General features: G+C 41.2%; 1 protein-coding gene across 1 annotated transcript in view; it reads right to left on the reverse strand.

Annotated features, from left to right (window-relative positions):
- PLB1 (phospholipase B1) overlaps positions 1–16179 on the reverse strand; it is a 77803-nt gene that overhangs the window by 10115 nt on the left and 51509 nt on the right. Inside the window, exons 42-52 of the mRNA XM_054514462.1 lie at positions 15977–16081; positions 14233–14328; positions 13071–13142; positions 11405–11476; positions 9228–9288; positions 8468–8526; positions 5934–5992; positions 4706–4749; positions 3383–3482; positions 1943–1994; positions 102–182 (exon numbers count right to left, since the gene is read on the reverse strand). Of these exons, the coding sequence (XP_054370437.1) occupies positions 102–182; positions 1943–1994; positions 3383–3482; positions 4706–4749; positions 5934–5992; positions 8468–8526; positions 9228–9288; positions 11405–11476; positions 13071–13142; positions 14233–14328; positions 15977–16081 (801 nt within the window). The remainder of the gene's footprint in view (positions 1–101; positions 183–1942; positions 1995–3382; positions 3483–4705; positions 4750–5933; positions 5993–8467; positions 8527–9227; positions 9289–11404; positions 11477–13070; positions 13143–14232; positions 14329–15976; positions 16082–16179) is intronic.

The following is a 16179-nucleotide window of genomic DNA, read 5'->3' on the forward strand; positions in this document are numbered from 1 at the left end:
ACAAAGAGGAACTTTGGCTCCCTGAGAGAGAAAAGCTATGTTTCCAGGGCTGGGCACCTGCCAAATGCCTGGATGAGCATGCCCAATTCAGAGATACAAACCTTGTCCAAGCAGTACTGGCATAGGTCAGTGCCTCCAACAAGGATGGTAATCAGCTTCCAGTCTTCCTTGAAGTTAATTTTCTAGTGGCACATAAAATAAACAGATTGCAGCATTTATTGCTTAGGCATGCAGAGGTAACATTCACAAATGGGGCTAAATGGGCACAGACAGTAGGGCAGAACAAAGGAGGTATGCTGAGTTAAGCTGGCAAAAGAAAAGCATCTTTCCAGGGGGAAAATTTGAACTGTTTGCTAGTCTATAGCAATTCACCTTGGCTTCTGTAAGGAAATTCCCTTCAGCAGACAAGCTCTGTCAGGGTAACCAAGCACAGAAATGTGTCTGTGGCAGCAAGCATCCCTAAATGAATGTCAGCTCCAGAACAGGGGTGGACAGCAAGAGATTTGCCAGCCATGGCTGCACACTGCAGGCAGCGTGGGGATAAAGCCATGTGGGAATGGAGGCTGGAGTGACTCATGTGGCTGTGGAACTGGAGCTGCTGGGGATCCCTGCCAGCTGGGCAAGAATTACCCCTGGCCAGGAGGGGCAAGGGGTGCCCCAGGGAACAGACAGCTGGATTAAAATAGAAGAGTCCAGGAGGCTGGTGACTTCACTGAGCTCATATAAGGGCAGCTGCAGCATCCACGTCACCACAAGCTAACAATAGGCGCTGCTGAGAGCTGGATCTCATCAAAACATTTTGTAACATTCAGTACAAAGAAAGGAATCAAAGGCAACTATTTTTAGTGTAGTGCATTTACATAACAAACATCTGCGAAAGGATCCCACAAATAGAGGGAGGGCCTGGGAATCACCCAGGTCTGAATTCTCCTCTTTAACCAGCAATTTGCTCAGAAAGACTTTCACGAAGAGGCAATGTTATGGCAGGGATACACCCCTCTCCCTTTTTTTTTTTTTAATGCATAAAAAGCTGTGAATAAAACAAAGCACGACAGCCTCTCCTCTTCTATTTTATTGAAAAGCCACGCCAGCTCTCTTCACTCTGCCAAACAATTGGCAATGCAGAGTAACTGACAGTGGGGTGAGCATGCAGCATCCATCAAGGGTTCTGGCATGGAGAGCCACATGCTTTGACAAATCCTGCTTATTCAGTGCCTTCCTTTCCCATTCAGTCTGAGCCAAGGAGCACCAGGCACTCCCGTTCCCTTAGAGGGAATGCTCTCCCTGAACCAACAGCTCACACCCAGACAGTCATCCACTCAAATTCAGCCAACACTCAGAGCAGGGCAGCCTTGGGTTTCTCAGATTTCTTCCCCTCCCTGCTTCTGATGCCCATTGTTGCCCTCAGTGGAGCTGGCACAGCAGACTGGTCCACAATGCTAGATCCCCTACTAATTCTCTAAAAGATTACGGCGTGACAGAGATTCATCCATTCCTGAGGTTTCTGGTCACTAATTAATTATTTGCCCACTCAAAACCAGACTTTGAGAGGGCTTTTTCTCCTGCAAAGACTTCATAATCCCTCTTCCCAGTATTGTGGATATTGTGACTCGTATTGGTCTGCAGACCTACATGCTTCAGCAATTTTACACTCAGCCTTTATGACCTTCACTTTGAAGGCTGATGCTCAACAAAGCAATCCTGTGATCTCACCAGAGCCTTGAGATTTCTTCTCTTCCTCACTACCATCCTTACATCTCCTGGCTGCACTGCAGCCTATATTAGGGGTAATTCATCTGGCACATTCATCTTGGAAAGCACAGCAGAGACAAGGACTTTTCTTTCATCAGTAAAGCACTCTTCATGACTCAAGCATCCTATTAATTACAGACATCTCCCAGAGACCCTGGCAGCACGGAGGTGTGGCCCAAATCCCACTCACCGAGCTGCTTCTCATCAGCTCCACCAATGCACGTGCCTGGGCTGGCATGTCACTAGAGAGAGAACAGAAGATTTCAGATGTGTGCTCCAAAAGCATGTCACCTTCTTGATCCCCACTCCTCATTGCAGGGGATCTCAGGATCAGCAGAAATCAGAATAAGGAGAGTGATGCCTCAAAAGACTGAGCAAACACTGAAGGACCAAGTTGCACAAGTGAATAATCTGATCTGAAAAGGCTTCAGCTGGGATAGCTGCCAAGTGGCAGGCAACTGGTATGAGTTCTTCCCATCTCAGACTTGGCCTTGGTACATTTTGTTTGGGAAAAATCACTAATGCCCAGATGCACAGAGACATTGAGTTGCATAACTCGCTTAAAAAATCTAGTGGGGGGGTTTGGTGCTGACACAGAAGCTGGGCACCTAACCAGCCTTCCTGATCCGACCTTAAATTCCTATGGCTTGTCTTATGGCTGGAAGAGAGTGCTTACATAGTGGGTTTGCCAGGCTCGAGAGTCCTAGTCCAGCTCTAGACAGGATGCAACATCCACGGGCCAAAGCACAAACCATGCTGAGACACCAGCTGGAAATGAGCTCCTGATATAGTAGAAAAAGACTGTGCTTGAGCTAGTAAGCCCTGCCTCTCTCCAGCAACTACACAAATGCAGTTACATTATTTGGATTCCTAGAACCATATTGATCACGCTGAGTCAGCTTTGCTCAGGGAACCTATGAAATATTTAGTAGCTATACAGGCTTTGATAGTTATCCTAAATCTCTCTTGCAGCAAATTTAACGGCTGTTGAAGGTGTCACAAAAAGCTTTGGAAACAAATTTTGTGAGTATTCATGGAGCAGGCACAGTGTAAGCCATAAAAATTCTTACACATTTTGGCTGTTATCAGACTAGAAGATTTTTTCTTCAGGAAGAGAAAAGAGTTATTTCCCAGCTGCCTTTTTTTTTGTTTTTTTCCCTTTGCACTGCAAACAGGGATAATTTTTTCATGCCATTAAGGTAGAAGTGGGCTTCTATTTGTTAGTTTCAGGCACATTCTCTAGAAATCAAGGATTAAAAGAGATGCTCATGAATTTTTTCCTCATTGAAGATATTGCCTGACAGTGAATTAGGGACCTGTACACTGAACACTGGGCAGAAAAAGGTACTGCTTGAATTAGAAGCATAACTAAGGAATTGGCTCAAAAATTATGGGCAGAAATAGAATAAAGAAAGGAAGCCTGAGTCAAATTTAGAAAAAGATAACAAATAAATCCCCCAAATACCGAATTGAATTAAAAAACCAAAACCCCGAAATTCACAATTGAAAACATCAGATCACAGAAACATGCTGAGTACCAGCAGGTCATCAGCATTACCTCAACCCTGTCATGCATCTCAAAGGTAACCTGCCAGTCCCTCACTTCTCACTCCTTTGGGACTGTCCTTACCGTGCTGCAGCGTTTCTCTCCGCAACGTTGAATCCAGCTGTTTCCTTAGAGCTGCCAGTGGAGAAGCCAAAGAGGTTCGGATTGAATTTCTTCAAGATGTCTTAAAAGGAAAAACCACAGTGTTTAACCATTCACAGTACAGTCAGCAGTGTTGCCTCCCTGCAGAAGCAGGAGCCAATCGAGTGGTGAGAATACAGAGCTGTGTTTTCCCCTCATTCACTATGACTTACAGGAGCTAGAGACACACCTGCTTTGGAGACTCTAGTTACTGTCCAAATTTCATCACTGCCATTATTTCTCTCCATGGGCCTGAGGAACCAGGGCCTGGTGGCCCAGGAGATGCATAGGTGGATCTTGGGCAAATCACCAGTCTTGAATTTGTCAGACTATTCGTGGTTACTTTCTTTCATGTACCAGAAGCAGATGCCCTGAATATGGCCCTCTACCTCTCACTCCCCCAGCTAGATAATAATATTTGTGGCAGAGAAGTGAATTTTTTTCATTTTCTAGATTTCACTGAAACTTTCAGTGGGAAAGCATGATGTCTGAAAACTGCTGTTGTTACTCTGTCCGTAGTACTGCTGTCGGAAACCTCTTTACAGAATCTCATTTATAATGTATAAGTGAATTGTGCCTTCTATTTTTCTTCAAACACAGTGAAATGCCTGGTACAAGGCAAAGACAAAACACATCAGATTTTTTACTGACAATGTCAAAGTGTTCCACAGCATGGATCACATACAAATAGATAGGCCATTGTAAACCAAGTGCCTTCCAATTTATTGTCACATTGACCACTTAATGGTTTCTATGGCAACTACAGGCCCAATTACACAGAACACTAGGGCAAAAATTTATAGTACTTTTAGATTTTTTTTTTTCCCCACTGCTATGTAGCAACTTGAAATCATCTGGAAGAACCACAACTTTGTCAACAATCCTGGCTAGATGGACTAGCAATTGTTTCATAACCCCTCATATGTCCACAGACCTTACAGCCAGTCACTGGAAAGCACAAAACAAAACATGGGAAGAACAGGTCTGCCATGAACTTTGGTCACCTTCAGCACATTTACTCCTAATTCTTTTGGCCAAAAGGATGATACAATCACATGCAGATCCTGTGATGTGGAGGGGCTGAATCAACTGTACAGCTAATCAGGTCAGTCTGGATCTCAGCTCTCACTCCCATGAACTGCTTATACCCACAACAGATGGACATCCCCACCATTTTCAAGGAATGACCTTTTCCAGATGCTTCCTAGCATCTACTTAAACCACTTCCAGTGTAATACCCAACTTTTGCTTTTCTAGGATACTCACTGGGTAGAGTAGCCTGGATCTCCAGAGTGTCATCACCCCCAATACTACAAAGGGAAAGAACAAAATCACCCACTAGGGTTAATCCTGCAGCCATCTGTCTTATTGTCACCACATGTGGTTGTAGCAGCCCAAGAAGGAAAAAACAACCTCCCCCCTCCCCTTCCCAAAAATACTTGCTTCAAACAGGACTAAGGAGATAAACCACAGGAATTCAGGGAAAGTAGTGAAGGGATAATTCACATTAAATAAAGCAAGGCAGTGTTAAGATAGAAGCTATGCCTTCAGGCTGGGAACAGACCATATTGGGAGAACTGATTTTTCATCTGGACATGCTGGGATACCTACCACAGAAAGGCATATTTCCTCACTAAAGCTGCTCCACGTTACCTCACTGAAGCTACATTTGCACACAGTTAAGCATAGGAGAGACTGCATTAAATATTCATTAACTATCTATTTGCAATGCTGCAATGCTGATTACATAGAGCCTCTGCCTCACCATTCAAAACTTGTCTGTGTGCAGAGCCAACACACTTTTACACCACTTTTGGCAGCCCCTCCTGAAAGTATCCATGCCTGCAGACACATGCAAAGGGATGAAGAAAGAGCAAAGAGGACGATGTATACACACACACACTCATCAACCATATGTGTGTCCACAGGGAGAAGGCAGTTTCCTTCCACTCCAGCATGGATATTGAGCTTCACACCTTCTGACATGCATTGTTTGCCCACTTTGCAATAGCAAAGGTGTTTGGAACATCTTCACTGAGTATGTATGCACTGCTCTTGCCACGTTCATGCCAACCCACACTCACACAGACCTTCAAGCATTACATACTGCAGCAGATAATCACAGCAACATTTTGAAAAAGCTCCAGCGAGTCCAGCAAAAGGCTAAAAGGTACTGTGGCACAGGACCACGCTTTTAGCAATCAGGCTGGGTTGACACACACACACACACACACACATAAAAAAAAAAAAAAGAAAAGAAAAATAGAAGCAAGAAAAAGCCCACAAAAACAAACACAACCCACCCACCCCCCCAGGAATCATTCCCATCTATTCTCTTCTGGTCCTGACTCCTCCAATGCTTACCAAGCAATACTTGCTGTCAGCATCCTTCCCCTGAATTTACATATACAAAGATGTAATTACACAACCAGGTGACCTATACTTTTAACTGTGTGCACAAAAACAGAGAAAAAAACCCAACTTTTTCACTCACCTCCAGGAAAGTCCCCTCCAGTCTGTTTGTAAGTCTGGTACTCTGGCTCCTACTGCAGTCTGGAAAAAATGGAAATAACAATTGATAAAATACTAAAAGAAAAAAAGCCCTACAAATTTAGGTAAGATAGACATCATGTTTTGAAAGTGCTGAAACATTCTTTTAACATGACTCTGTATCCAGCCAAGCTTTTGCAATGTCCCAGCTTTAGCATAAGTGGTCTATATCTTTATTCACCACCACACACTGGCCTGTGGGCAGTCCTGCATCTCCCATACTCCAGTTTTCTGTGCTTCCCCTCATATCTAGATAACACACCATGGAGCACCAGAGATGTAGTCCAGCCAGAGGATGTCAGATTGTAAGGTCAAGGACATAAGGCTTTAAAGCTGCTACTCATACTGTTTTAGCAACCCAATGGGACCATGATTAACATCAATGGCTTTGTATTTGTTTGGATTTTTTTCTGATGGAAAATGTTTCATCCTGGCATTTCCTGAAGAAAGATGATTTTGAGAGTCTTAATAATCCAGGAAAAAAGCCCCAAACACTGATGAAAAATCCCCATCCAGTTTTAGCTGCACATAAATCAGAGAAGCTGCTTTTTAATCTGCCAAGAAAACAAATCTTTGGTGTACAATCCATTTTTCCTCTCCTGGATTCAGTCTGCTACTTAGCACACAGACTTGATGAGGTGTAGACAGGATTTTTGTTGCCAGTATAGATAACCATGTTGGTGTGTCTACTCCTTTCACTGTATAGTGGTGCTAGAGAAGTCAGACAGATGAATTCTAACCAGTGACATGAATAAATTGTTCAATGTTTCATTAATCTCCAACTGTATCTAGATTGAGACAGCCTTTCTTCCTGCACTGTGAACTTTCGTATCTTTCAAAATTAAATAAATACATAAAGCCATCAGAACAAAGACCTCTGTGCTGAATTTGGGTGGCTCACAGGATGGGGACAGACCTCTAACAAGGTCAGCACCCTGACTCTGATTCAGGGCAGCAAACATGAGACAGGGTTCTTCTGCAGCTTTACAGTTTTTTAGTGGTCTCACCTACTTTTGTATTCTTCAAAAAGCCATGGCACCAATTCAGCCATAAACACTGGCTGCATTCAGGGATCTTGTGAGGAGTACCAGGAGGACAATCCATGCCTTGGTAGACCTTGCTGCTGCAGTCCCCCTGTGCCAAGGATGGTTACCCCGTACAAAGCACACAGGGCTGCTGTGGGAGGTGTATGTGCACACATGGGAAACACTCTGCCACTTTTTCTGGCCCACCCAGATAAATCACTTAATAAAACCCCCAAACACACCTTGCTGTGGCAGTGGCAACTGGTAGGAACTGCATGAATAATGGCATTATGAGAACCTGCCTTGCTCAGCTCTTGAGACAGAGACCTCAAGCATCATAACCTTGGCCCCTATGACTGGAATATTTCATATATTAAAAGAACTAATATTTTAAAAATAAGAGATATGTGCTAGTGCACATATCTAGCATTTGATGTGGGGGGAAGAAATAAAGCAATTAATTTTAAGAGTCATGGCAATGGATAGGAGGGAGACTTGTAGGGCTTTACTGATTTCTTCTAAAAAAAGGTCAAAGCTTGGCAGCAGGGGGAAAGCCAGGATTACATCAGGTCAAGCAAAATCAGGTTCAGAGCTAATGAGAAGGTGCATAATGCATAATGAAGATATGCACACCTGCCTGTAAGATAAGCCTGATCATTTCAGGGCTTCAGACCCTTCAAGTCCTTCTGAACTCAACAGACACAGAAGCTGCTCGAATGAGCACTGGTTTAGTTCAGGAGTTAAAATTCATGGAAACTGTTGACACAAATGTTTGCTTTCATCCCATGCCAGAACAATTCTGCAGGGCTGTGTAATTCTAGAACTTTTTCTCAGAAAACTTCAGTGCAGATCTGCAGTATTCCCTGCTATTCTTCTCTGAGGCTTTCTGGGGTTTTTTGTGCCTACTTTTTGTTTTAAACCTCCATTTCTTAGTACTTGAAATACATCAAAGCTGTAACTGGAAGACATCTAGGAATGCAACCCAGGAAGCAAAATCTGAAAGCAAAACTCTGAAATACAGAAGTATCAGAATTATCTCAAGTGGGAAGCACTTAATTTTGCAGTCAATTATTTCCATGGGAGTTTTCAGCAAAATGTCTTCTTGCTTCAAAAATATCAACTGCTTTCACTTCTTTTTTTTTCATGTCAGATGAGACTAATCCTATAAGGCAGACACTTCCTTTTCAAAAACACTTGGATAAACTGTATGGAATAGAGAATGGAATCCCATTTCAGTCCTGGCCTGAACTATTCATTAGTGGATTACACAATTGTCAGTGTCACTCATATCCCTTCAGGCTATTTCTTTGCAAAGGGAACCGGGTAGATGAGTTTTGCTTTGCCAAGCCAAAGCAATTTGCTTTCTATCTGATGATGCCTGATGTGACAACGTCTGGGTAGAAATTGTCAACTGCTCTTCTTATTGTAAACATGTGAATCCAGCAGTACTCACAGTCAGGGAATCTCCAAGTGCTCCTATGGCTTTGATGTCAGCAGGCCGTAGCTCATGGACTAAAAAGCAGTAGGAGAATAAAAGCAGGATTACCAACAACTGACAAAATACTGTCTAATAGAATAAACATGCAAGTCTTAGGTTCCAATCTGATGGCATTTTTGCAGACTTTTAAGGTAGAAAAAGTTTCAGGTTCTGTGTGTCACCTAGGCAAAAATGTGTAACTTCTTACCTTTGCTTGCAACAGTGCATTACACTAACATGGAAAGAAATGGAACCTAAAACAGCTTAGGTAAAAAATGAAAACAGACTAGATATGTTTACAGATGCATACATTCAATCTCTTCTAATTGACTTACAGGTCTGGGTCATAGATCAATATTTCCTGTTAAATATCTCCCTATAAAATCTTCAGACTGCACACAGCACTTGCACTGTGCTGCTTATCAGAGCACATTCCAGCTTGCTAAGTCACTAACCCTCCTGGGCAATTTTAACCTGCCACGTTGCTGTATGATGAATGACGTATAAGATACACGCATACAATAAATGTGATCACATTTATCCACAGGGACGTACCTGCTGTCATGCAGAACTCACTGAGAATGGCAAGACAGACTTCTTCCCTTTGCTGCTAAATATATCAGCTTTTATTGTTTACTTTCCATCTAGGATGTGCAATTTCAACATCTTATTGCTTTTAGAAACAAAAGATGAAATTTTTCCTATGTATGATTTTAGGTTAGGAGTTCTTTCTCACCTGATGTTGGGACAGGACTGGATGGAGTATGACCAGGACACGACAGTTCACTGCCCCAATTCTGAAATGAGAAGTTACAAAATGGTTTCATTTTGTAGCTAAAAGATAATGTGGAATTCATATATGGTTTAGTTTTACAGTGTAGGGCAAAACCAAGTTAAAACACAGATCCTAGTTTGGTGCCTTTGTAGCACAACAGTCTTTTACACCTCTTTGTGGAACACTATCCAAACAATCATTACTTCTGGCGACATTTTCTAGCCAAAGCATAAAACTCTTCCAAAGGCAAAACATTTCATCTTACATTTCCTATATTTCTCTCTCCACTGCCTACAAATTTTGTCCATGACCTGCAAGGTGGGGTCTCCAGGTTTGAAGTCTTGCTCTATCTCAAAACATATCAGATGCAAAAGCAAATAAAGATCAACAATAAAATCCCCTGCAAAGTTATCATATTAAACTAATGTATTATATTATTAAGGTATTATTATATTAGCTGGTAAAGGTCTGAACATAAGTCCTAAGACCACTTGAGGGAACGGGGGTTGTTTAGCCTGGAAAAAAGGAGGCTCAGAGGACAATGCAGGCGTCTGTCTCTTCTCCCAGGCAACCAGTGAAGGAACAAGGGCAAATGGACTCAAGTTGCACCAGGGAGGGTTCAGGTTGGATATTAGAAAAAATTTCTTCACTGAAAGAGTGGTCAAGCATTGGAAGAACCTTATATAGTCTATTATTATATTATTGTTGCCCATGTATTTTGCCAGGAACCTATTCTTTCCCTAGAAACTTTCAAAAATGTCTTGCTTTTACTGAATATAAAATTTGAAAAAACTTCAAAGCTTTAAAAGTTCCAGTACAGAAAACTGTTAGGTTCTAAATAATTGTACTTCACCATATATTTTTAGATGACATAATAGTTATTATGTCACCTAAATTCCACCAGTTGAAAATATTGAATCAAACACACATTGCATAACACCTTAATTCACCAGCATAGAGAGCTGATCAATGTCTCCCCACGTTTTTTGGTAACAGGCAAAAAGTAAAATTGTTCCAGTGGCCAGCCCTTGCAGGAGCAATGACAGCTGTGTACACAGATCAAAAGGCCAGCCCTGCTAGAAGCAGGAGATCAGGCTAGGGATGTCCTGAGGTCCCTTCCAACCTCAATTATTCTGTGACTGCACAATTCTACCAGAGTAAAACTACATAGACCAGTGGTTTTCAGAAAGCATGGCTGCTGTTAAAAAACATCACAACAAATTCATCTGTTCCTGCAAAAAGATGCTGGAATATGCTCCACTATCAACGACTACAGTCTGGTTGCAGAGGCTAGTAAGGACAGATAGGCTTATTTTTAGATCAGAAAGTGTTGCTTTATTCTCTCTCCACTTCTTTCCTTTATCACTTCAAAAGCTGTTGCTGTTGATATTCAGTGGAATTACATATTAAAGTATAACTCTAGCTCTACTGATAAAAATCCCGTATCAGTCCTGCAATCCATGACTTGCTAAGACAATAACTGCTGTTCTTTGTGACCCTCATGGCACACAAAGATTTTGATAACTGGGTTAGTCATGAACACTCCCAGTATGTCAAACTCGCCCAGTTCATTTTGACTGCCAAGCAAATAACTTCTCCACTTCTGCAAGTCCTACACACAGCATCTATTTCTGCAGTTTATTGAACATGCCCATGATAGTTGTTCAGTCATGGTGGAAATTAAGTCCCTTTGAAAATGGGATTCCTATCACCTTTGTATAGGGTCACACATCCAATATGTAAAGGTGACTGCCCTCTACAGGTTAAGCTTACTTGAGTGTAATGAAGAACAGTGCCTCCAGAGGAGAATATCTAAACCTTCCTCAGATGATTTGGGGGTCAGGATTCTAAGATAGCTTCTCCATACGGGGAGGAACTTGTTATCTGAATTAATTATGCATTCCAGGTTACTTACTTTTGTTACAGTTTTGATACAATTGCACCATAAATACAATTAATTTTGTTTGGCTTTTAGGAAAACATTTGTTTACACAATGAAAAGTGCAATGCAAGGCAGAATTCTCTTTCCAAAAACTAGTAATAGTTTATATAATCTATAAATTCAGGATTATGTGCTACAAGACGAGATGCAGCTTTTTATAGTTTGCCTAAAATGCAGCAAAAGGTGCAACAATTACCTCTATTGGCTCTCTAGTGGGCTCCACAGGTGTGTAGTTGCTATTCCTGTATGTGCCCAGGAAGGGACTGTTCTGGAGAAAGAGGAAACAAAATAAGAGCAATAAGAGAAATTGGGCAATAAGCACATGGCACAAACCATAGCAAGTGATATCAAGGTATCATATAACTAAGAAAGTAATTGCCTAAAATATAAAATTAGAATCTGGACTTTGAAACCATGCTTCTTCCTTAAAATTAATAAAATTTGTGTTTAGTACCTTAGGACAAAAATTACAGGTGCCAGATGCCAATTGCAGGTTAATATTTTCTTCTCCTAACATTTCAAATTAGACTTTATTAGAAGTTTAGTCCATTCAAAAGGTGCTGATGTAGAATCTAGACAAACCTGGGCAGATCTTTTGTGTCAGCAGCAGGGAGATGAAAGATTACTTACTGAAAAGCTCATTCTTCCCTCCAAGGGAGACTGTAGAAATTTCATTGTTATTTTTGTCCTCTACTAATGCAGCATGCATTCAGGAAGACATGCACATCATACAGGCTAAAAAATTCACCTGGAGGCTCACTTACCTCAATCAAGAGAAGCTCCAGCATCTGCATAAAGAAGTCTTTAAAAGCACTAAAATTAGAAGGCAGGGTTTTATGGTACTTAAGGTTGCCTCAAAACAAATAATTTTCCATGGCTACTGGCACTTTTATCAATGACCTTTTCATTGCATTTAGGTTTACTAAAGGCTTGCCATTTCTGCAAAAAAAATGGCCATACATCTTTTCAAGGGATATAAAACTTTTCTTTGCCTACTTCTGAAAAGCAACATCTTTGAATAAGAGTGAAGAAAGGGAAAGAAGTATAAAATCCACATTATTTGGCACTGAAGTTGTTGCTGAGTTCATTTAAGCTGCTTGGAAAGAATGCTGGGTAAATGAAATAGGATCAGTTTGAGCAAATCAGAGGACTTCTGAAATACACTGGTTAATAACTCAGAAGATTTTCCTTGTCTGACAGGATGGACACAATATGGGCAAAAGCCTCGTGCATAACTTGAATGCCTGCCTCCAGACCTAAGAGAAGTCAGAACTGAATGGATCAGGGAGCTGAGTTCTTTGGCCTTCTTGTTGAAACTGCTGAAGAAAGGGAGCCAGTTACTGCTGCCTGGAGCAGTCATTTCCACGTGCTGGTACCTAGCAACTGTCCTGCAAGTTCAGCAGCTTGTTGTGTAACTGCAGAAGCAGCTTCCAAAGAGTCTGAAGTATTCCTCTTATGGATCAGGCCAGGAAAGCCAATCTGACACCAACCCAAGACATGACAGATTCTGAGTTTTCAAAGCTGCTGTGGTGCCCAAACCTCATTGATTCTGATGGGAAAGTTAATGCAGCATGTTCTGTTGTTTGCTGCTTGAGCTGCCTCTGTTCTTCACAAACAACAAAAAACAACATCTGCTGTAGCTGCAAACACACCAATCAGCATGTTGTCAATCAGTATTCACTGCACAGCAAAGTGGCCATGGGACACCAGTGCAGGTACATGAGAACACCTGCTCTCTTAGAGGTAAACAGAACAAAGCTTTAAGTAAGCTTATTCCAGATAGACCAAATCCCTGCTCTCTGCAGCAAGCACAAGCAATACAGCCTCCTAACAGCCAACTTCCAAAATGTGGGTATGTTTACCTGAGCTGGACAGCCAAGGACGATGTCAGCTGAGAAATCAAATGAGTCAGCTTTCTGGCCCACAGGCTGTAACTGGAAACAAAGACAAAAGAATCTATTTTTTAACCCTGTCAGCTCTTCTTAAATTTGTAAAACAATTCTAATTAAAAAAACTCCAATATAAATATACCTTTCAAATCTATATAAAGGTGCCTGTATTTACAGACCTAGATTTACAGCCAAGGTTGAAATGCATCTACTTCTCAGAAAGAACATGGCAACCGCAAAACAAAAGAGCAGCTCTAAAAAGAAGCTTAAAATGGGAAGTGGAAAGCTACAGTGGTTCAGTTTAAACTCCTGGAGGATTTTGGCAGGCACATGAAGTACCTTGGAATTTTGCCAGGAGGCAAGGTCATAAACTTTCTTCTCTTGCACAAAAGACATTAAGAGTCCCTCAATTTTTTATAGCTAAGCTGCATGATGGCATCTCCAACAAAAGGTTGTTTATGTGTAGAAGATAATACCAAACCTAATTAGAGGTACTGCTTGATGATTGCAAGCAATCATGTCAGCTGTTAAAATATTAATCCAAAGTATATGGAAGTTACCATTCAGGATCCAAGATACTGCCACTGACTGCTGGGTACTCCTGCACTGCAATGCTAAGTAAAATGAGTTTGCTTAAGCAATCTTTAGTGACTCATCTTTATTGAGCTTAACTCATTTCCAAAAGTAGTGAAACTGAACTGAATTAAAGCCACTTTAATTCCTAATGAGACATTAACAACACAGGGATTTAAAACAAATGTCTAAGTAATCCGTTTTAAATTGACATATGCAGTTACAATTCTTTATTTGGTGGTTTCCCATAGCAGCCCATAGAAACATCATCCCTATTAAATGCCATTCTGCCTTGCATAAAAACAGATGAAGAGGACTTGAAGTCACAAAATGACTGTGATCATGCACTTGGAGCACCCCTCTCCTCACCACACACTTTAAGAACCAAGAGGTTCTAGGCAGAGAGCAGTGCCGAAGCCAGAGGGCATTTAACTAGTTAAGGAGAGACAAACACAAGGTCCAGAGTTATTCAGGACTTAATTGCAATGCTTATTACAGAGATATTTTAATGGCAGTCAGGTCTAGGTGAAGATCTCACTGTATGCAGAGCCTGTCAGCTTACCACAGCATTCCACAGAGCCCTGGCAAGCTGAGAATGGCCTTTCTGGCTCGGATGGAAGCAGTCAGGAGAAAAGTAGGAGACATCTGGTTTTTCTTTCTACAAATAAAAGCATAAAGGACATATGAGTGTAGAAAAATCCCCATACTTCCAATTTGGAGTTGCTGAGGCCAAATCAGAACTAGTAAAGAGAGATCCATGCTACTTGCTCTCCCTGCTCCATTGCAGAAAGGCTGCCATTATCTGGCAACACAAATTGTACTTCAGCAGACCCATGAACTACCAGAAACACTTAGCTAGAGATGATTATGTGCCTCCATGGGCAGATCCATTCAGAAGCAGTAAAACCACAATTTTCAATTACGGGTACAGTTCCTCTTCAAGTTCTGCAATGAGTTCCTCTCCCTGGTTCCAGTTGTCATTAGAACTGGAACCGCAAGCAGCATTATGCTCTACAGCACCTCCTGCATAGCTGTGAGTTTTGAAAGGATCAAGAAGCAAGTAAGTGTTTGGTGGAAAGCAGCCAGTCTGGCCAAGCACACCAGAGCAGTCTCCTTTCTAAACAAAACTGTACTTTAATAAAGGGTTAATACAGGTACTGGAGGATCTGGAGGAAATGGAGTTTGGAAATTTGTCTGTCACATGAAAACTAAGATTAGGGTCACACATGACTGCAACAAGTATTTTTGGTCAGAGCACTTCTTCCTCAAAAGTTGAACAGGTTTTTTTCGGTGTGTTTGGACTTGCTTTTTAGAGGACAACTACCAAAATTTGCATCATATCTTTTGCCATATTTAGAGACAGAGTTTTCAGTTCAGGAACATCTGAATGTTTTGTGAGATAAGAAATTGAAAGAGCATCCTGAACTTCTTACAATCTGAACTAATCCTTGTGAGACTACAAAAAAAGTTCAGAAATATTTTGCTTCTTCTGTTTTTATTTCTGTGTTCCCTACCCTCAGTACCAAAATCGCCATGACTTCTCATGGGCACCAGCTTCACGCACAAACAAAAGGCTTCACCCAAACAAAACAAAGGAGGCCTGTGAAGCTAATTTTTCCACAGCAGCACCTTAACTTTTCAAACTTTCACCAGCTATTGCAAACATTTTCAGAATGATCCAGTTCAATTATGCCAGAGTAATCGCTGCTCAGTATTTTGCTCCAACTCCTCTCAGCTCCAGGTACATATGAAAATAGTTTCACCTCTAGTGAAAGTTTGAGTCTTTTCCTAGATTTACAGTTACTGGAACTTGCCATTCAAGGAACTGAGATATACATCAACATATGAACTACATAAAACTTCTATGAGATCATAGCTAAAGTTCCCTTTCTGTCAGACACAGAAAAATTGGTCATGTGGCACAAAGGGGAGCTGATGCCGTAGTCCTCACCAAGCAATGCAGCTATGTTGCTTTAAGAAGTGCAACTAAATAACTTGGTCTTTTATTTATCATATTTTCAGGAAGAAAAATATTTTTGTTATTTTTGTACTTCAAAGAACATACACAAACACACCTCTTAAATCAAGTTTTGACTCATTTTCCAAAACGGCAATTGATATTGACAGACCAATACATAAAACTAAGAACTGCTTACTATATGAAGAAATCCATTGTACTATACCAAAACCCAGCAATTTCTCATAAGAAAAGCACAGAACAAAACAAAACTATTTTGAATATAGTCTCTATAGGGAAGATACCCATCCTTAGTCCTTTAAATGCAGAAATAACCTTTAGATCATACCTGATCAAGAGGAACCTTCAGATTTTGAAGGAAAGGCTGGATGACGACTGTGAAATTTTCATGAGTGTCATACCTGCCAGACTCTATCAGTCTCTGAATGCCAAGCTGCAAGAAACAAAAAACCACCAGCAATACTTCAACTACATCTCTGCATCAAAAACCACCAGCAATACTTCAACATCTCTGCATCAAAACTATTTTCT

The sequence above is a fragment of the Molothrus ater genome, chromosome 3 (genome assembly GCF_012460135.2).
Source record: "Molothrus ater isolate BHLD 08-10-18 breed brown headed cowbird chromosome 3, BPBGC_Mater_1.1, whole genome shotgun sequence".
Classification (NCBI taxonomy): domain Eukaryota; kingdom Metazoa; phylum Chordata; class Aves; order Passeriformes; family Icteridae; genus Molothrus; species Molothrus ater.